We start from the raw sequence: 22,630 nt of genomic DNA on the forward strand, positions 1-22,630 counted from the left end.
AGCAGCATCAGCGTTTGCAGGTAAGTCGATCTTACCTGCAAACGCTGATGCTGCTGCAGAATCAACTGTAGCCTCTGCTGCCGATGTGGCCGTCACGATGCAGGACCTGTGAGTGACGTCACAGATCTGCACTGTCAGATGCTGGGCGTTCTGAAGAGAAGAGGATGTTACTTCTCATCAGAGCGCCCAGCTAGTGAAAGTATTAAAAACGCCCCGATGTACGCACATAATACACACCCACTTGGACTTGTACTTTTAAACACACCCACTTGGACTTTTGCAAGCCTCATTTGCATAATTACAAAAATGGTCATAACTTGGCCAAAAATGCTCGTTTTTTTAAAAATAAAAACGTTACTGTAATCTACATTGCAGCGCCGATCTGCTGCAATAGCAGATAGGGGTTGCACAATCTGGTGACAGAGCCTCTTTAAAATGAATATCCAGCCTTGGACACCATAGTTTTTTTACAAAAAATGTAACAATTCTGAACGGATTCATTTTTTTTATATATTATTATAGGGATCGGAGAGCTTTGGTTTTCTGATACAGAGCTCTAAATCCTCTGCATAGGTAGAGTTAAAGGAGTATTCCCATCTTAGTCATTTACGTCATATCTAAAAGGATATCCCCGGCCCCTGTACAGACTGGTGAGGCAGCAGCTGGCCGTCGCATTCAGGCAGAGAATCAGCGGATGGGGGAGGGGGGGGGGTTTACGGAAACAGTCAATCTTGCTGTGTTAAGCAGTTTCCGCAGCTCCCATTCACTTCGATGGGCGTTACGGAGGCTCAGCTGTTTCTTTAATCCCATCCACCTCTACATTTGTTCTCAGTCTGAATGTGGCGGCTATCCTCTCCGAGCAGGACGGGGTCAAAGGACCCCTGTACTGGGGATAGGTGCAGTCCCGAAAGGTGGGACCCATATATTTCAGTCAGTTTAAAAGATAACATTCGGTCTGCCTTGAGTCAAAACTAGGGGGGGCTTAGAGCAGACTGGTTTATTATTGAATTCAATGTATGCAGTGAGCTCCCCCTAGTGGTGGCAGCAGGCAGACAGAATTTTGGAGCCATAACTGCTATAAAGATAAAGAAAATCAATCAACACAGAATTTAGGGCCTTAAAACTACATGATAAAAAGTGGATACCTTAAAAAAACAAAAAACATTAAAATAAGTGGACATTTCTCAGTCACTAAACAGGACATTAATCCAATGTGAACTTCCCAATGACGCGTGCGGCATAAAACTGCTGGACAAGAATATGACCCAGGGACACGATAACCGCTATAACCGGGACGGCAGTAGGGTTTACACTTTCCGGTCTTAGAAAGTGCGGCCTCGTACAGTTGGCACAACTAGGTCCTAGATACCAACACTGCGATGCCAAAAGCAATGCGGAGTGCAATACAAATGGGGCCGCACATTTAGAGGATACTATTTAACCGTAAGATTCTTTTTACCCTTTAGTGCCCGGTCTTTAGTGTTTTTTATATTGTTCCTGATCTGCATTTGGCAGCTCTCAGCTTCTCCAGCCTTGTAAACTAAACCTGCCAGCAGTAGTGTACGCTCCGAAGAAAGAAAAAACCATCAAACTTTGCGATTTCACTGCTGCGATGATAGACGAGAAAATATAACAAAGTGCAAGAGATACAATGAATAACACAACAAACGTCGGGTAGGCTTCTTTTTCTAAGGTACCAAAAGAAAGCAGCTGCTCCTTTACTTATTATTCTTCTAGTGTGGCCATAAAAGCTGCATTTGGACTATTTTAACTAAAGGGATTTTCCAGTTTTAGGTAAATTAGGATTATTTGTTGTATAACTGCAAAGTTCTGAAACTTTCTAATATGCTTTATGTTTCATTGTCAAGATCTCTGCCGGTTGTCAGTGAATTAAAACATTCTTGCTTTCATCTAAAAGGCTAAAAACTTGTCATACCCGACCAATGAAGATTCACAGCTTGTTACAGCGTATCAGATCTCTCTACTCATTCTCTGAAAGTAAACAAAAATGTTCCTATTCCCTGACTGCAATCAGATGTCTTAAAAATTGAGGAACTAAAACAGAGCCAACTGCATGGAAGCCGTACAAGCTCCAGTCTCCCTGTGCTGCTGTACAGACTGTCGAGTGCTGTATATATAGAAATTAGAAGTTGGAGGGGGTCCGACCGCTGGGACCCCATTCCTCCTGACCAGGACGTCTATAGCATTTGTAACTATTTTATGTGACTAAATTCTATAATCCAAAATGTGAAGGAGAAAGAATTGGTCACGACAGGATCTATCCACATTACAGAATATGGGTGCTCGGTGCCCCTTCCTCCAGAACGGTGGGTGTCGCTTTGGTTGTAAACTGTGCGACCCATCATGCCAATCCGACAGAAGCTTTCTCCAGCTTTATATTCCTAAACAGCAGCAGTGAATATAAAAGAGGATAAAAGATATAATAATCTTAGGTCACCTCCGCGCTAAAAACGGCTGCAAAAACTTTACATATGAAGAGCGGAATACCAGCAATAACCAAGAAAATCAAAACCAAAAGCCGCCATCAACATGTCAAACACGACACACACGAGCAGATATGTTGGCCGCGTGCCGAGAGCACCGAGTAAATTACCATTATTAGTTTGCATAGGATACAAGTGTGTGCACATTCAAAACACTGCCATGCAAAACAAAGTGCCTGAGCAAAGGGACAGAGGACTAGGGAGAGGTCCAGCCGAGCGTCCAGTCGTACGCCAGCCTGTGCTACAAAAAGAAAGAAGAAGTACTCCGCAACGCTTCTATTTCACCCGAGCAGCAATGAAAGTATAAAAAAAACATAAAAGAACATATAAAACAGTTCACTTTGTGGTCGCTCGATCTAAAACAGGGAATTTTTAGTGTTCTACTGTATTCTTGGCACCCACAACGTTCACAACTAAACTAATGGGTTGAAGTAGGGGGAGGGGGAGCACCATGTGATTGGCAAATCAGAAGTAACAGATATAATGGTCTGCAATAAAAGCCAACCTTCTGGAATGTCTGTTGTTGTACACAAAATGTATAATAAAATTCTTGTCTCGATTTTCTTGGGATCTCCAATACTGCTACTAAAACTGCCCCGGGGATATCCGCCCCCCTGAAACACGATTCCTTCCTGAGGTCATACATGAGGTTAAACACTGGGATGGTGCAGGAGAGCGAAAATAATTGAGTCGTTCATAGGCTACGATAACCCAGAAAACTAAACCAAAATGTCATACATTACCCTACGGCCCAGAGCCCGGATTGCAGAGACCGCACTCCTTAAAAGAGCCATCAGTCCTGCAGCGCGTCAACTATTAACCGTCTATAAAGCAGCTTCGGAGCTTGTTAAAATCTAGGACTATATGGCGCGAGGATTTACAGTTCTTCCCGCCTGTGCTTACGGACGCTTTATATTCAAAAGCAGTAAGTATACAGTGCAATGGTACAGCATAGACTGGAGATACGACGAGAATATGAGAGCGCGCAAAAGTGGTGATACATGGAGGATGAAAACCACCCATATAATGGGGGAGGGTATAAGATATTGACCAAGGGATCCGGCAGTGGCTGCCCCGCCGACCGAGCTTATAGAATGAACCGCTATATCTAGACGTAGAATAACATCACTATTATGATATCAAGTAATTATTGAGAGTTGATAAAAGATGAGAGTGGGATATGAGAAGTCAACACCACAGAAGACCATCAATGTATTATATGCCACGCGAGGGGTGATATAGCGAGATAATGGAAGAGTGCTGGTAAGAAAGTGCTCCAATGACTTCAAGGAAGGGTGTGCAATGCGGAACTTCAATCTCGTATGCAAAAGTTTCCTCCTTAGCTTGAGAAGTCACCCAACCTTCATCCTACCCTCCTAGAGTCACAGCCGGGCTTTGGTAAGAAAGAGGAGAGATAAAAAGCAGCATTCTGTTGGCAGAAGAGAAAACGATCTTCTTCCCTTGAGAATTAGGACAAGCGGTTCAGCAGGACTGGCTGGATAATACAGTTTATCTGCTGGTAGGGGCACGGCTCACGCCACCAGCAGGGTTAACGCAACAAAAGTCAAACTTCCATGCGCAAGCAATGCTGGGAGAATACAAGGACAAGACCCTCAACCCCAAAAAAGTAAAAAAAAAAGTGCATACATTCCCAAACAACAGCGTAGGCAGGGGCAGCTCATCCTGCATTTCTCGGCAGTCAGGACTTGTGGTACGGCTGCCCCTGCACCCTGGGTCACTGAGCTTTAGGCGATGGCTTTGTTGAAGATGGGAATTTTTTAAGGTACTTGTCAGAAGTCTTTTTGCCACCAGGCGATGACTGGGCTTGTCTTTCATCAGAGGAAGACTTGGCTTTGTTTTGAGGTAAGGCAGAATGCTTTTTTGGACTTGGGGCCACCTCAGCGGTTGGCGACAAGGGCACGATCTCCGGTTTCTCCTGACTTATACCCTTGGTTCCAGTTGCTTTCTTACATAACAGGGTTGTCTTTCCCAAGTCTGCTGACCGCCTATTTTCCTTCTGCCTTAGGGCAGACTTAAAGAAGCTCAGTCCTTTTTCCTCTGACTTGCTGTCCCGCTTGAGACTGGACCGAGCTGCGGTCTGAGGTGTGCGGAGGCTAGCCATGGAGGAACTTCGTACAGTCCGACTATCTGCTGGAGTATCGCTGCTCTTGGGATTGGCAGCACGGATGGCGCTGATAGGTTTGGTAGCGCCGGCTTTGTCTGAGCCCAGGCTTACTTTAGATCCCTCCCTGCTGATAGTCTTTTCAGGTGCTCTATGTTTACTGGATGAGCTGGATACAGAGGAGGTTTTAGAAGGAGTAGGTTTCTTAGGTGCAGGAGAGGAGGTGTTTCCATGTGTAGAACTTGAGGATTTTTGCCTTTGCTGAGACCCCGGGGTGGAGGCTTCCTGCGGTTTCGCAGTGTCTTTCTTCTGCTGTGTGGATGAACGACGCGTTGGCGTTTTCACCTCACTCCTCTTGGAAACCGGTTTTCCACTACTGCTCGGCGCCGCTGACATGGTTTTATTACCCTCCTTTTCTGGAGTTCGTGTGGCCTTTTCCTGGACAGTTGACGCTTTACTGGTCACCGGCTTCTTAGTCTGTATTTCCTCACTCTGTGGCGACTCACGTACAGGGGATGAACTCACAGAATCACTTTGATCAACAAAGGCGATGTGGTTATTGTTATCTATAGGATCCAATGGGTTACTACTAACTAGCTCAGCCGCAGTCTTTACTGGTGTCTCCGCAGTCACAGTTTTTTTAGCTGCCGGATCTCTCTGAGCACCGCATTCTGCTACTGCCAATGGGGCCCGGTAAGCTGCGCGATGCTCCCGCCGAACCCCTTCAAGGTGATCGTGTAAGCTGCCGGATAAATTGCGAAGGCTTCCAAAGCAGGATGTTGATACGTGATCATCGGCCTCACCAATCTTGCTGAGGGAAGACCCGTGTATGGGAGAGTCTGAGGGGTGACGGCAGGAAGTGGCTGCACGCAAGTGGAGTTTTGCTGCCAGCGACCAAGAAGGTCTAAAACCATTCTCATTGGAGACGAGAGGACTGGTGACAGAGGCTCGCCCAGAGCTTTGACGCTGGACACTGCGGACAAACGGCCGGGAGGAGAAGCCACCTAATATGGGAGGAAAAATACATTAAGTCCGTGCGTACAAAATACAAGCTTTTAAAATCAGAGGTCTTGGCTAGATATTTGTAACAAACACTTAGCCCCTATATGATCTGTTTGAGTGGTTATGTCACCAGCTTTCCAGATATGTGAATGGCAAATATACCAAACTAGAGAGATTTGACAACTGGGAGCCTGAGAAAGCTGGGTGGCAACTAGCGGAGTTTGAAGCCGAAACTAAGCATCCGTATTAAGAGATAGATAATGAGGCCTCACCATCGTCTTCACTCCTCTCTCCTGTCAGTTCCACAGACTCTGCTAGCGATGCCAGAGATGTTCGCCTGGAAGAGGCTGCCGAAGCAATGCTGGGCGGTCGACTGCCTGGGAGCCTAGAAATCCAGTGATCACATAATGAGGAGCTCGTGGAACCTGCAACGTAAAGAATAGAGATCTTCCAGCACAAGCTTGAACCCGGTAACATGACTGTCCGCTTCACCTTTCGGTGTGAAATTAATTCAATAGACGTAGAGAGACGAGCATCTTTAAAGATATGAAGGGTATGTTCACACTTGGCGGACTAGCTGCTGATTTTCCACAATAGATTTCATTATGGAGAATCCACAGCGTGTAATAGCAACAAAGCGGATGAGATATGAACAGATCTTTTTAATCTGCAGCTTGTCAATTTATGCTGCGGAATCGTTGCACTTTTGTTGCAGGTTTTACTGATTGAATTCAATAGGCAGGTAAAACCCGCAACAAACCCACAAAGGAAAAGCTGCTAACCCGCCGCAAAAATTGCAAATCAGAAAAAAACAAGCCCTTTTTATGTCTAAATTTAATCACAGAAAGTCTTTACTTACCCCAACGGGCATTGCCATAGCGACGTATCCCTCTGTTTTGGGTGCAGCCCAGCCACCTGGGAGGACGTTTCAACAAATGTGACTGCTGCAGCCAATCACAAACTGTAGAGGTCACATGGGTTCAGTGTGATCACAGGAGGTCGGGCTGCCTGGAGAACAGAGGGATGCGTCACTATGTCAGCACCAGGTGGATAAGTATAGACTTTTTATATTTCATTTTTTTTACCAACTCTGTTTTCCACAGCAGAGATGCCGGACGAAATTCTGCACCACAATTAGGTGCGGTTTTTCAACCGGAATTCCCCGCGGGTTCTAGGTCGGATATGCTGCGTACTTGCAGGAGTATCCACCCAATGTGAACTTACCCTTGGAGTGGTGGAAGTGACTGAGAACATACCTGCCACAGAGCTGTTTGCCGACCAGGATGGCACAGCGGCTCTGCGCTGGTAGAAGAGGATGTAGGCTGTTGGTTTACACACTTCATCCTCTGCCAGGGGCTGCACGTCACTGTCATCAAAGCAGTACCACATGCCGTCCACAGAGTTCTTACAGTATGCTGGGACAGAAACACGAAGGTTACACCAAGAGTCAGACAACGCAGGACAAACATGATACAATGTGCATGCACTCCAGTCCATATAATGGGGGGACATCACAATCACAGTAAACTTTTACAATTCTAGGCAATTTGCAGCTATCTAAACTTAGCTCGCTGATTGCCAGAACAGGGTAGGATACTGCGCTATTCTCTCCCGTGATTAAAGATAGAAACATGAGGAGTCCATGGGTACATCGTGGATCCAGTAAAAACCGAAGCAGCTTGTCCATAATTGCAACATACCTGTATAGTGCCCCCCCTGCATGGTCCCATGGTGATTGCACACAGCATAAAGGTCATATATGAAGTCCTCAGGGTCACGCCCCAGGCCATAAGGACGTCTCCATGGTGACCAGTGTGACGGGAGGCTCCAGGAACTTTGACTGCGCTTGACCACATGGGGTGTCATATCCAATCCTACCAATGGGAAGCGGACAATGTTCTGCAACTTCAGCCTTCGATCCCCGTCCTGTGCAGACAAAGAAGGTTACAGGCAGGCGGACAACAATGACCGTATTCAAGGCTCTTCCAATGTTTGTGATATTAATGAAACAGTTTCGTTCTAGAAACTGTACTAAACAGGATAATTTTATATGTATGTATATATACATACATATTCTGGAAATATTCCAATCCAACATTTACCCTCACTTTGAAGATAACGGACCTGAACCCCCAGTAACAGTACGGGAAAATGTATAGATACGGTGTTGTAGAGTTTAAAGAAGACTAGTCCGCTCTCCTGACACGCCTGTTTTAGCGAATACGTGTATTGCCCATAAAATCATAATTCCGGAGCATCAAATCTTAGAAGTCGTTCATTTCGGTTATTCCTCCTAGAAATGTATGAATAAATTAACTGGGCGCTACCATTCCCCTTGTCAAAGGGGCGTGTCCCTACAGTCTTATATCAGCACTGATTGGACATTGCGAGTCTGTGTAGTGACACACCCCCAAGTGGTAACACCCGGTTGTTTATTCATAAATTTGTAGGAGGAATAAAAGAGGAAAGTCCTAAGAAAAGCTCCAGAATTGGGATTTTATAAGAATACGATTATTTACTAAAACAGCCGTGTCAGGAGAGCGGGCAGGTCCTCTATACAGTTAGCGTTAACGAAGTACGGGCCAAAATGTGATGACAATTACTTATCTACATATTAAACATTTCTTAAATAGGTTGTAATCAATACAGACTAAAACCAATTGCAGGGGAACACGGGCGGCTAGAAAGAACGGAAAACCAGTGCTGCATTCAGCGCTGCAGCGGTTGGCAAGCTATCCAGCCGGTTTTAGATGTCAGAGGACGGGCCGGGCTCATCTTTAAGCCAGCACTCTGTAAAAAAAAAGTCCTACTCAATGAAAACAAGTTGCCCAAAATGGAGAAACCCCAGAGGTGATTACAGGAGGATAGAGCAGTAGTTAGCAGTTAGTATCCTGATATTCTACATTCGCTCTACGGTCAGTGGTTGCACCAGCAGATGGTCAGTATTTATGGTTAGTAAAGCCTTGAAACCGCCATACAGATGGTTACGGCGGTCATTAATTTTACTTTGCGGAGCGGACGCCATCTTACCTGTCGGAATCTTTTCAGATGTAGTATAAGCACATCAGGCAGGGTCCACAGGCTGAGTTTAATGCTGCCCTGTTGAAGCTGTTTACAGTGAGGACAGCGCCAGGCATTGCCGGGAGCCAGCTGCAAATAGGCGGCACAAGCGGTCAGGCAGATGGATATAGAAGCATAAAATACATAGCACAGGCAGCAAATACTCGACAGGAAAATTGTAATGACGTCATAAAGTTTGATGACCGTCTCCCCAGACAATGCAAACTCCTAAACGGTCAGACTCTTATGGCGCCATCATTCACCTGCGCTGTTCCTAGACTTCCACTAACCTGCTCCTCTTTGGTATACAGCTGGAAACACTGGGAGAGGCTGCAGCACTGCGGCTGATGATGTAGATCCCGCTGCAGGCGAACGCTCTCAGAATCTGGGACATATTCCTCTTCTGTGTTCCCGAAAAGGCTGCAAAAGAAGATCAAGAACGGAGCGACGGCTGAAACCATCATTTAAAAGTTATTATGACCATCAGTCATCTTAATGAGGATTCTCCCAAGCAAGGAAAAGGGGGGGGGACACTAAAGTCTGCCGCTTAGCTGCGAATATCATTCATATGTAGGGACAGTAAGGCCGGGTTTACAGACCATAATTTTTCTTGTGTGACCAGACCAATGGTATAGAGTCATATGTGAAAATGACCGGTCTTCCACTGATATTCTATAGTTCTCAATCGTCCTAATAAATCAGATTGCAAGTTGGATCTTCTCAGAATCGTAGCATTTAATCACAGATGAATTTTAATCTGGTGGATGTCGGCACTAGATATGTGACTAGTGATCATGAGGGCTGCAATTATCTGCACTTGACAGTCATTGTATTGAAGAACACGGCAAAAAGTGAGAAAGGGCACGAAATGCAAAGCAGATTTATAATGAGAAAAAGTTGGGCTGTTTTAATCACTTCCATAGAGTTTCAATACAGGTGGCAGCAGGGGCGGATATACCATTGGTGCAACCTGTGCAGCCGCGCAACGGCTCAGTAGGTAAGGGGGCATAAGGGGTGCTATATGATGAGCTATTGCCCATATACTGTATTGCACAGGAGCCCTCTGCGGTCTGTGTTCGCCCCTGAGCGGCAGCGCGCAGGCTCCACCGCTCCTCCAGTCAAATTCTTTCTGAACTCCATCGTGTGGGCAACTAGGGACCCCTGTTCTAATTATGGGTGGTGGTCCCAGTGATCAAACATTTAATCACCTATGATTAGGCGATAAATAGATATGGTGGCGAAACCTCTTAAAAGTGAGTTGCCCAGTGTTTTTTCTCAAAGATCTTACAATGTTATAAAATATCATATAGTAATGTAGTATATATTAGAAGTAGTAAAACGTAAAAATCTGCTGCCGCTCCCGTGTCTACAATTTCCGGTCACCCGTCGGTCTCTGTTCTTCCAGATCCAGCGATGACCTGTCGACACGACTTTTGACTGCTGCAGACGATTACTGGCCGCAGCGGTGACCTCAATGTTGCCGACACATTACCCCTACAGCCAGTGATTGGTTGCAGTAGTCACATGTTTCGACATGTCATCACTGGAGCCGAAGGAAGAGAAACTGGCGGGGGAACAGAAAGAGTCGGCACGGGAGCGGCAGGAAATAGGGGAGCATTACTCTATTTTTGGTATTTTATAGCATTATCATCTCTTTGTACAAAGACAGCATGTGGCTGGACAACCCCTTTAAATATACACAAATAGTGGCTTAGTAGTTACGTGTGAACCTGCAGGATAATAACACACAGAGTTTGGGAAAACATGCACAATGGGGATAAATCATGAAGCTTTACTGCCAGTCACACTAACATCTTAAAAAGCCGATTGTCATTGTTGTGCTAGTGAACAACAAAATTGGTTCTTAGGGAAAAGGATTAAAGCAGCTGATGAGATGTGATTTCCCGCAAGCATGTCATTACTCTGGGTAATGCTGTAAATGAGGAGGGATAAGTAGGAAGTGGTAGGCTGATTCTTGCTGCGAGCTGTCAGGCCGCACTCTTGTGGAGTCTAAATGTTTCCTTCTGACTTTCTCGTGTGCGGCGCAGCCACATTATCCTGTCGCTACAACAACGTGACAGGAACGCGAGACATCATTTAAGCAAACGCTCTGCACTCACCGCATGAACTGGCGGTGGAGAGGGGGGGGGATGCATTTAGCAGGGGTGATACTTTGCATTGAGGAGTGGGAGGTTTAACAATGAATCACTTTAGAAGAATGGATGGTAGCGCTTAAAAGGGGTTGACCAGTTTGGGTACGGTTCTTATACGGATGACCGATCCCACAGGATGGGTCATCAGTATGTGATCACCTGGACCCCGCACCAATCAACTTCCGGTGCCCAGAGGCAGCCGAAACTGCTATCAGTGATTGTTGCCCTTATAGTCCAGAGCTGCATTCATAATTCTGCAGCCTTCAGAGCTGAACTCACTCCACATACCTTGCTTGTTTAGTGACTGCACAGAGATTACCCTGGTGGAAAGTTTAGCCTTTAAACTAGGCAATGTACTGCATCACAAAAAAACTGACTCTCTTAATGCATTATAGGAGCTCAGCTAAGATGTTAGGGGTTTATCTGTCAACAAGCATGTTGACTGTTTCCAGTAACAAGCAGCAGAACGGTGAAATAGGAGACTGAACAGAAGGGGACCCGTTGACTTCTATTCAAGAGTGTAGTGGGCATGCTCTGTGATCTGTGCAGAGGTCATTGTGAAGGGAGAGGGAGAAGGGGAGCGGTGTCCATCACCTATTATCAATGGTGGATCATGTGTTATCTGTATAGAGGTGTTACCCGTCAGTGCAATCCTGCCTGTGATGATAATGAGATGACTGCTGAGAAGTGATCTCTACAGAACAGGAAGGGTTAGTCTATTGTGAGGCTCAGTGGCCAGTGAAAAGTGCAAGAAGAAGATTTCAATATAGATAAATGACATTAAAAATGAAAATAAATAAAAATTAACACCAAAAATTCTTAAAAAAATATGTTCAACATAAAAACGTTATTTGGACAATAGGTCATTTTCTGATGACACATTCCCTTTAAGGTCCCTTTTGCTTATTTTCTGCACAGCGGCCCTCCGGGCCACCTGCTGCGCAGAGATACATAACGGCTCCAATCAAGTGTATGGGCTGTGTAGAAGTTCCTTGTACATTGAGTGCAAATGTAAAAGTCCTCTTCAAACACAAGGCCATAATACAATAAAGAGTGGATAGCACCTACAGTAGGGATGCACGATGCATCGAAACTTCGATACTGTGCATCCCAAAACGGTTCAATACCGTTATTTCATGTATTTCAATACTAAGCTGCGCGGCTGCACAGCTCAGGATAGCAACACATGAATGTATGAGAGCGGGGCTGCGGCTGTGTAATCCAGTCATCTCCCCGCTCCTGAGATCTAAAAGTGCGCGCCGTCAGGATGAAGTGATGCGGCCGGTGCTGCACTAATGAGCGGCGGCACGGAGAACCGAACATGGTGGGCGCACTACAAAACTCCCCCATGTTCTGTACTCAGTGCCTGAACCGCCGCTCATTAATGCGGCGCCAGCCGCATCACCTCATGCTGAGGCGCACGCACTTGTTGTCAGGAGCAGGGCAATGGCTGTATTACACAGACGCAGTCCCGTTCTATAATGGCGGAGATCAGAGAAACCTCTCATCTCCGCCGCTATTCCCCCGAATGCTGCGATCAAAGATAACTGCAGCATTCAGGGGAAAATGAGAAGGGGGGATGCCCCTGGATCGCATCACAGGAATCCCTGTGACGAGATCGAGGGCCATACCATATATGGGCAGACAGCCCAGGGTCCATTGAAGGCCCCCAGGGCTGTCCTACCATATTTCCTGTTAGGGCACACTGAGGTATGTCCTAACAACTGCCTGTGTACTATCAGCACACAGGCTAATGTACTGGCATATAGATATATACCTGTACTTTACTATCAGTATATAGATATATGCCAGTACATGAAAGTTTAAAAAAAAAAAGTAAAAACAATGTAATGTTAAATAAAAAAAATATACACATACACCTTTTTTACAATAAACATTAAAATAAGTCTCAATACATAAAATAACACACATTCAGTATTGGCGCGGCCGTAATAACCTGCACAACCATTTTTTTGCGTCATTTATGATGTGTATGCTGTAAAAAAAAAAAAAAAAAACGCCTTTCTATCACTTATTGTGAGGCACAAGGTGTGATGAATTTAACCTCCATGTCCCTCACATGAATAGTAATTAACCCCATCATGTACCTCACACATTAACCCATTATGACTGAGAAACATGATGGGGTTAATTACTATTCATGTGAGGCACATGGAGGTTAAATTCATCATCACACCTCGCGCGTCACATCAGAAAATGGAAGAATTTTTTTTTTAAATTATTATTATTACTGTTGGCAAAGTATCGAAATCGCAATACTACACAAAGTATCGGTATCGAAGTCCAAATTCTGATATCGTGACATCCCTAACCTCCACTACAAGAATACATGCACTTGTCCTATAGAACTAGCGTGAGGCCGCACATCGCAGGTTCTCGTTCCACAATTTTGCAGGGTTTCCCCAAAAAAAATCACTGCAAGACCGCGACAAAGCCGCTACGTGTGGACTCATTTTTACCTAAACAACCTATTTTATTGAACACGGCTCTATAAATTGCTGACTTAACACCTCGGTCTTGACACGCAGATTGTCGCAGAGTACGGTGTACACTCAAAACATATCTAATTCCAGACAGCAACAGATGAGCGGCTCACAAGGAAGAGAAGAAAGACTATCCTGCCTCCCGAATCTCCAGACAAGCCTGTGACGGAGGTAATTACAGAGCAGGATAGCAGACGTGCTTCAGAGGCAGCGTAATAAAACCAGACAGGTGTAACCTGCATCAACCGAGCTATCAAAACAGCTTCTCAAACACGACAAGGCAGCGCGAGGACCCGAGACCCAGTGTGTAAACAGTTGTCCCGATTTTCTCAATTTTTTTTTTATTCCATAACCTATTTCCCCTCAAGAAGGAAGACGCTGGGTAACCGAGAAGTGATCCAGGGAGGATATAAATGTGTCAAATTGAGTGGAGCAGAATTTAGCAATGATTTCTGCTACTTCTACCTTATCTAACTGTTCTGCAGGTGAATGCAATCTACTGTGATCTGTTATCAGCCATTTCAGGCCGCAGAAAGGCTGACCGGAGTGTTCTTCAATGGGATGACTGATAGAAAGGTCAGAGAAATCCCTGCCCCCATAATCACTTTTGTCAAAACTACAGTTCTCCAAAAGATCCTTAAAGGGTTTGTCTATGTAAAGCACCTATTACATCGGCCTATTTTGGCCGGTGCAGTGAGCGCCGATCAGCGAGACATCGTTGATCGGCGCTCGTTTGCTCCTGTCACACGGAGCTATGGATGGGGACGAGCAGCCGTTACTCCGATCGCTCGTCACCATACATTATTATCCTGTCGGCAGCGCAGGGAGATTTGCTGCCGACAACGATAACATTTAACTTTTTTTAAAACGATACGATCAGCTGATGATCGAGAGTTTGCGCGTTCATCTGCTGATCGCTGCTCTGTTTACACAGGGCAATTATCGTCAACAAGCGTTATATGAATGCTTGTCTGCCCAATAATCGCCCACTGTAAAACCCCCTTTAGAAAACCCATTTTCATATACCCTATTAAGGAATTCTGAGTTAACGGAGGGGTTCCCATGTTCAGGGTCCTCATCTCTTTTCCAGAGTGGTTACAAAGAGCGTCTCTCGCTCTGGAGGTCCTGAATACAGATAACACAGGCAACCCCTTGATATGAATGGGCACTGTGTAATGTTCACTCTCTCCTGTGGTGGCGCTTCAGAGTAATTGAACACTTACTGCCAGGTTTTCCCACAGATTACAGATAATCGTTGGGGGTGCCGGCAGGGGAACCATTTGTAATCAGCTTATTGTCAATAGAACCTTCTAACAAGTAGGGTTTGTCCAAAGCGGAGAACCCTTTTAAAGGGATACTCCACACTTAGACATTTATGGCACATCCACAGGATATGTGGATGTCCAGGATTAGTAAAAAGGGTATATTTGTTGGAAGTCCTCTAAAGCGAGAGCTGCACTTCGTTAGTGGAAAGACACTTCGGCTAATAGAGAGGTTCTGAGCAGAGAAACCCCCCCCCCCCCCCATCACTTTTTAGGATGCTCATATACCCTAATAGGACTCCTATTAAAAATGAAAAAAAGTCATTTAAAGATGCAGAGACCAATATTGTAAAAAAAAAACAAAAAGCGTGTATTTCTATACTCACTATTCTTTAGTCTCCCTGTCCCATTCCACCACCAGCTTTACATGAGCTGCTCCTCCGATACCACAGGATTTAAGAGCCCTGAAAACAATCAAAAAAATGTTATATACACAAATGCAGAATATATTTTCAGAAGAAAAGAGAACGACGGGATTGATCCCTGGAACCAGACAATGTGTTTATCAATCAGTAACCAAATAAGCGGTGTAGAGAAACCCCACACCAAGGTAGATTAATAATGATGATGATGATACTCTAATACTAGGGACTAATAAACCAATCAGAGCACACGTTCACCATAGTTATAGATTATTGATCTGTTACATTTTGTTTAAGTAATGAATCACATTCACAGCATTGCTCACGATTTGCGTCCCAGTGTTTCAATAGATACAGTCCTGTTTTAATTTGTATATTATGGTCTATAAGCAAAAAGCTCTCATTAGATTAGACCGGTCAGCTCTCCATATTTTAGTATAAACACTTGTATATTTGCGTAGAACTGTTGTGCCACTCCTGTTATTCCTCCTGGAAATGCACAAATACCTTGACAACTGGGTGTTACCATGTCAACAGGACATGTCTCTACAGTTTGATATGGTCAGCGGATTACACACACTGACAGCGTCCAGAGAGCAGATATGGTAACAGGCCAGTCAATATGTTCATACATTACCAAGAGGAATAAAAGAGTAAAACCACAATGCGGAGTTATAAGAAAAGATGTTCCAGAATGGATATTTTACAGGGAAATATTTACTAAGTTAACAGATATGTATTTGTCTTTATTTTTTCTGAGCATAATTAAATTAAAAAAATGATTCTTTTTGAGAAAAACACATGAATGGCCTATGCACAATGTGTGGTCTGGTAACTAGAAGGAATGTGCTGAGCTACAGTACCAGGTACAGTCGCATGTACACACAAGCTAATGTGCCTGTATTAGCATCTTCTGTGGATTGTATGGATCCAAGGGATCGGACGCCCACCGCTTACACATCTTAAGAAAAGGGAAATCAAATATGTTTTGCCAGAAAAATCCTTCAATTTAACCCCTTCCCCCTGCTTGCATTCTGGGCCCTAATGACCAAGCCATTTTCTAAAATTTTCCATAGTCACATTCGAAGAGCTATAACTTTTTTATTTTTGCGTCGACATAGCTGTTTAAGGTCTTGTTTTTTGCAACACGTTTTGTAGTTTTTATTGGTACCATTTTGGAGAAGATGCGACTTTTTGATAACTTTTTATCACATTTTTTTAAAGTCAGGATTAACAGAAAACAGCAATTCTTCCATAGTTTTTTATTTTATTTTTTACGGCGTTCACCGTGCGGGTTAAATAATGTAATCGATTTATAGTCGGGGTCGTTACGGACGCGGCGATACCAAATATGTGCAACTTTTTTGCTTTATTGTGGTTTTTTTTCAATAGTAAAGCAGTTTATAAGGGGAAAAGTGGGTTTTTCATTTATTTTTTTTTTACATTTTTTTTAAATTAACTTTATTCAACTTTTTTTTAACTTTTATACTAGTCCCACTAGGGGACTTCACAATGCGATCCTCATTATAATACACTGCAATACTTCTGTTTAAAACGGACAGGCATCTGCTAGGTCATGCCTGCGGCATGACCTAGCAGGCATTCATTACAGGCAGACCTGGGGGCCTTTATTAGACCCCCGGCTGCCATCGGAGACACAGACACTCGGCGATCGTATCGCCAGGTGTCGGTGGGGGGGAGAGGGAGCTCCCTCTCTCCAAAACCACTCAGATGCGGTGCACGCTATTGAGCACCGCATCTGAGGGGTTAAACGGGTGGCAGCTGAGAGCAGGGAGATTTGACAGCTCCCTGCTCTGTTTACTTTATTCTACAGCAGCGCCGTGGAATGGCGGCGCTGTAGAATAAAGCCCATTAATGACCGCCGTGAAAAGGCTTATCGGCGGTCATTAAGGGGTTAAAGGGGTTATCCCGGCTCGGGACTGTTTTTTCTATAAATGACCTATGTACAGGAAAGGTCATCAGTATGTGATTTGTGGGGGTCCGACACCCAGACCCCGCACTGATCAACCGTTCCGGCTGCCTACACACACGCCGGAAGTTGTGCAGGGTTCTGCCAGAATAAGATCGCTCCGACCACTGTATGACGGCCGTGCTTAAGTACTGCAGCTCTTCTCCACTTGAATAGGTGGACAGCTGCAGTTCTGCAGCACGTCCGCCATACAGTGGTCGGAGCGATAGGATTCCGGCACCGACCCTGCATAGCTTCCGGCGCACGAAACGGCTGATCGGTGTAGGTTCACCAGCCTCATATGAAATAAGTTAAGCGGTGTACGGATTTACCTTTCGACTGTGGGGTGGCACAGAGGTTTTTCTTCCTGAGGTAAGAGGTAAGTTATTCCGACAGCTGTCACCACCCGGAGGCTGAAGGGACACACCTGCAATTTAAAGTTTACATAAAACATAAGCAAGTTGTGAACGCCTGGTTAACAAGACCATGAAACATTATATATGACAAATCAACAGTATGTACAGATTATTAGAACTAATTATCCCTAATAAATGTCCCTCTTGATCTGTAATGTAGTGAAGCGAGAAGCGGCAGCTCCTATACGTCTCCTTACACCGAAGGCCCTGAAAAAGTCACTGACGAGACTTGGGGGACATACCAATACAACAGTCCCTATTAAGATGCCACTAGCCTCTGTACAGGGGATAAGTGGCACCTGAATAGTTCACAATCAATATAAGCTGCCATGTTTCACCAGTCTAAAGGATCAGGTTGTATGTTGGAAATTAGAAAAAGGATCTACTTTTTTCTATAAAGAGCACCACCCCTTAACAAAGGCTGTGCGTGGTATTGCAGCTAAGTCCCATTCAAGTAAACAGGACTAAGCTGTGGTACCGAACATGACCAATCAACAAGACTGGCGCGATTTTGGGAGAGAAAAGTAGACCCTTTTTTTCTAATATCCTACAAACATGTTCGGGATTGGTAGCGAGTTAACAAGCACAGACATCACTCACCTGAACACAGACTGAGGGCCGCAAGGAATACTGCATTTTCTCCAAGATCTCTTTTTGCAGGACGTCCCACGTGATGTTCCTCTCCAAATGTAAAACAAATGGCTGACCAAACCTGTAGGAATTTACAATAAATCCTAAAACATTAGATTATTGTAATTCAGAACAGTTCTAAGACGCGGAGCCTGCCCAGCGCGCTCACCTCTTGCCATGCTGCCCGCTGTAGGATCGGTTACACACCAGGATTACAATCCGATCTCCTACTCCAAACCTATTCGTGGAAAGCCGCGTTGAGCCGGAAGAGTAGTGGGAAGACCTATGCTGATCAATCCCATTCCTTATATAATTCTGGTTATTGTTCACACAGACTCCTGTTGGAGACAAAAAAAGGAGCCTTCAACTCCATAACAACTAAGAGGCTCTGTTCACATTACACTTACCGCATACGTCAGACATGTGTAGTATCAGTAATATCCAAATAGGTTTCATTTTGCATACGGTCCTCATTTACATCCGATAATAGGTCTTCTGGTGGATTCTATTGTGCGGCTTCTCTTCTCCACCTGTAATTGGCCATACAGCCTGCACCCCATATTACAGGACTGGAGACTATTGTATTGTTACTAACACGCACGGTGGCTCTGCAATGTCATTCTCTAATACTGTAGAGCTACTTCCACACCTCTAACAAAAATAGCAATATGTCTCTATTATGAAAGTTTATACCCGTGCAGGCTGTAGACTTCCACCATGTATTTATTTCCGTTACTTATATAGCGCCAACATATTCCGCAGCACTGTACAGAGGTCCTCACTTACTGTCCCCGCTGGGGCTCACAATCTAAATTCCCTATTGGTATGTTTTTGGTGTGTGGGAGGAAACCGGAAGCATCCGGAGAAAACCCAGGCAAACACGGGGAGAATATACAAACTCCATGCAGATGTGGTCCTTGGTTGGATTTGAACCCAGGACCCCAACACTGCAAAGCAAAAGTGCTAACCACGGAGCCAATTTTGTCCCTCTTTAGAGTACAAGAAAAGGTAACATGCATTTTAAGGCCGGGTTCACAAATAGCGTGAATGCTGCGACATTTTCCGCAACGGAATTTGTGTGAGGAAATTCCGCAACATTTACAGTAGCAGCAAAGTGGATGAGATTTAGAAAATCTCATGCCCACGCCACGGGAAAAACACGCAGCGTAAACGTTAATAAATTGACCCGCGGTGCAGAATTTAATTCCGCAGCATGTCAATTTATGCTGCATTTTAGTTGATTATCCGTTGTGGGTTTTCCCCATTGAATTCAATGGGGATGCAAAACCCGCAATAGAAAGCCAAGTGTTGCAACTTTTGCAGCGTATTAGCAGCGATTACGCTGCAAAAACCACAACTACGGAAAAACAAAAAACAAAAATCATACTTACCCAGAACGCCCTCCTCCTTCCTGCCGTCCGGCCTTCTGGGATGACGTTTCATCCCATGTGACCACTGCAGCCAATCAGGCGAAGAGAAGACAGAGGGGGTAAGTATGAACGCTTTTTTCCGCAGCAGAAACTCCGTTTAAAAAAAAACGCACCACAATTTGGTGCGATTTTTCGGACGGAACGTACTGTGGGTTCCAGGTTGGACACGCTGCATGATTTTTACGCGGCGTATCCGACCCGTGGGAACCCGGCCTAAGATCTGTTCACACCGGCATCACGGTTTCCATTTTTGGTCCATTTAATTTCCTACCATTGACTTATAATATGTGCCAGCTTTCCCTTTTTACCAGATAGGATAAAAGCAATGGGGACGACTTGCACAATTCTAGAAAATCATTACCTCTCTGGCTTAGGATTCCATCAGAGGTGTAGATCTCTGGGGTCTCAAATGCAAATATACAGTCGCTCTCCTGGATAGTATCCAAGTCATCTGTGTCAGAGAAGGAGCGATGGAAGCCATCAAAATACATTTCAGTTATTACTATCTGGAGTGAGAGAGAAGAGAAGACGCAACGATGTAAGATGGACACACACGAAGTACAGAGTAAAGTGAAAAACACATGCCCCTCCCCCGCTCTCGCATTTACTGCAGGTCATTGCACCCTTTTTAAAAAAGAATTATAAAAATGCACGACATGAAACGGCACGATACTGCAACGGAGTTCAGAATTGTAATATAGTATAGGGGATAAAGTATAGGGGATAAAGTATTCCTGCATATTAATATAAACATTAAATTATGATCATTGCCCTACGTAAACAGGGCTAAGATCAGCCGATAAATAAGCACGCGCTAGTTAGTCGGTTGATCTGCTCGCTTATGCGACCAATGAAATTGTCGCTAGTCGGGAGTACGTCTCCCTGCATAAACAAGACGTGCTGCGGACATAATGGAAATGTATGGGTACGAACGATCATAGTAAGGATCGCTCTTCTCCACGTAACCCATCATTACCCCTCGCGTAAGCCGCAAACTAGTGCAAATCGGCGTGCGGTCTCGTTGATCGACGCTCGTTATCATAGCCAATATCGGGCCGTATAAAAACAAAAAACTCTTAAACTCCACATCCTTAATTAGATTCCTTCATTAGAAGCTTCCTGTACCTGATCGGCTGGAATCTTTGTCTCCATCGATATGGCTTCTCGTAAACGCACCACATTTCCGGACAAGGGAACGGCGACACCAATGCGCATGCAGTGTGAGCACTTCCCCTGATAGACCACAGTCACGTACAGAGGCCTATAGACGGGAAAAAGGAGAGGAAAAGGGTCAAACTTTGATACTTGACGTACAGACGACATCAATGCCAAGAAAAAGAAGTGAAGACATCGCATGCGAATAACGATCTTAAGAGCAAATAGTTCCCTATATTGGTGTGCGGAGTAGAATCGTACTTTTAGGCGAGGGAGGAACGGCGACTTTTCTTGCACATCTGTATAGTCGCATGACTAACGCTTCAATAGAAAAACACAATTGGTGCCACTTCATGCTTCTGTAGCTTCCCATTCACTTCAATGGAACCATGTGCCACTTTTCTATGGCGTGATAATGCTGCGCGACTTGGAAAAAGCCGCCGTGTAGACTCAGCCTAAATAGCATATGGCCGTTCTTCTGACAGGTCTGTTTTAGTAAATACTTGTATTCCCCATAATATAACAATTCTGGTGCAACTTTTGTTAGACCTCTGCATTGTGCCGCTCCTCTGTCATTCCTTCTGGTAATGTACGAATGTTGCCAACTGGGGGTTACCATTTCCCTGGTCTGTAGGACATGTCCCCACACGGTCTGGCACTGTCCAATCAGTGCTGACAGTTTCAGGGATACAACCTATTAACAAGTATCATTACAAAACCCTGTTGTCAATTTAGTCATAATTCCAGGAGGAATAACAGAGGAACGGAACAAAGCAGAGTAATAAGAAAAGCTGCTCCAGAATTATTATTTTATTTGTAATGCAAGGAATTACTAAGAGAGACAATATGCACATTTGGCTTGATCAGATGTTTAATATTGGGGAGCAGATAAGTGGCTGCGAGACACCTCCTGTGCACAGGATGAACCTGAGGTGTCTATATGGTCAGCTTATCTTTTCCTAAAATATTTCCCGAATTGCTGAATATATCATATTACACAATGTAATTTATAATATATCGCTGCCTAATGTGGACCCCTCCGTCATTAGATGTCTGAGTAACATCAGGCACAGAACGGACTCGTATAGAAACCTGTTCAGCATAGAGTTCAAACCCAAGGACATCTGGAGCCGGGCACAGATAGAAGATTGAACGTGCCAAACCCATAAGAGATGAAGCATCTGCAGCATCAGGAAGAATAGATATAATCTGCTTAAATAATGGATCAGTGTCGTATCTACAAAAACACAATGTCTCGGCCTCGTTCATTAGATTAATACCTGAATTATAGACTTCTTTAAATCTGATCTAATCTTTAAACCTGAGCTACAACATTGGATCCACTAAAAAAAAAAAATTAGCGTGCAATTTTGTAATATACTGGCGTTATCTGAATCCCTCCAGAATTAATCCATATGGGTCAGTATTGAAAAATTGTAGGCACTACGTGCGCCAATGTTGGTGTCTACATGGTCACCTCTAGTAGCAACACCTCCGTAATACACCCCACCATGGATACAACATAAAATCGGAGCCATGCATAGGTACAATATGGGGACCATATATTACAAAATCCGTAATATATCCAAGCTGTGTCAGCAATATAGATCAGCTACAATACAGACTTCAAATGTCCATTGTGGGGGGGCAGAGCATCTAATCTCCCTGTATGGACTCCAGTGTACCCCAGGCCACCACATCCGCGCCTCCAGTGGTGTAAAACCAGGTCATACATTATATACTGTAGGCAGGAGTCTATTCTTACCGTGTATGAGGCAAAGGGATTGGTAGAGAGATGCAGAGGAAAGGGTCAAAAGTGTTACTCTGTTTCTGACAATGGGGACACGTCAGGGAGGACCTACAAGGGAAGAGTCAACAGCGACAGCGAGACATTGCGTTAGAAAAGAGACGATGATAAATATTACACAGATAGAGAACCACGGTTAGAACAGATATGGATTAAATAACTTGCAAAATTTGTTACAGGGAAGCAAAAGAGAC

General features: G+C 44.5%; 1 protein-coding gene across 1 annotated transcript in view; it reads right to left on the reverse strand.

The window, feature by feature from the left end:
* Positions 1 to 406: 406 nt before the first annotated feature.
* USP31 (ubiquitin specific peptidase 31) overlaps positions 407 to 22,630 on the reverse strand; it is a 36,691-nt gene continuing 14,467 nt past the window's right edge. The window contains exons 4-16 of the mRNA XM_075830367.1: positions 22,395 to 22,487; positions 20,600 to 20,735; positions 19,836 to 19,980; positions 18,214 to 18,382; positions 18,015 to 18,126; positions 17,331 to 17,425; positions 14,994 to 15,071; positions 8,979 to 9,108; positions 8,659 to 8,778; positions 7,329 to 7,554; positions 6,885 to 7,043; positions 5,901 to 6,053; positions 407 to 5,630 (exon numbers count right to left, since the gene is read on the reverse strand). Of these exons, the coding sequence (XP_075686482.1) occupies positions 4,240 to 5,630; positions 5,901 to 6,053; positions 6,885 to 7,043; positions 7,329 to 7,554; positions 8,659 to 8,778; positions 8,979 to 9,108; positions 14,994 to 15,071; positions 17,331 to 17,425; positions 18,015 to 18,126; positions 18,214 to 18,382; positions 19,836 to 19,980; positions 20,600 to 20,735; positions 22,395 to 22,487 (3,007 nt within the window). The 3' untranslated portion in view covers positions 407 to 4,239. The remainder of the gene's footprint in view (positions 5,631 to 5,900; positions 6,054 to 6,884; positions 7,044 to 7,328; positions 7,555 to 8,658; positions 8,779 to 8,978; positions 9,109 to 14,993; positions 15,072 to 17,330; positions 17,426 to 18,014; positions 18,127 to 18,213; positions 18,383 to 19,835; positions 19,981 to 20,599; positions 20,736 to 22,394; positions 22,488 to 22,630) is intronic.

This window comes from Rhinoderma darwinii, chromosome 6, assembly GCF_050947455.1.
Source record: "Rhinoderma darwinii isolate aRhiDar2 chromosome 6, aRhiDar2.hap1, whole genome shotgun sequence".
NCBI lineage: Eukaryota > Metazoa > Chordata > Amphibia > Anura > Rhinodermatidae > Rhinoderma > Rhinoderma darwinii.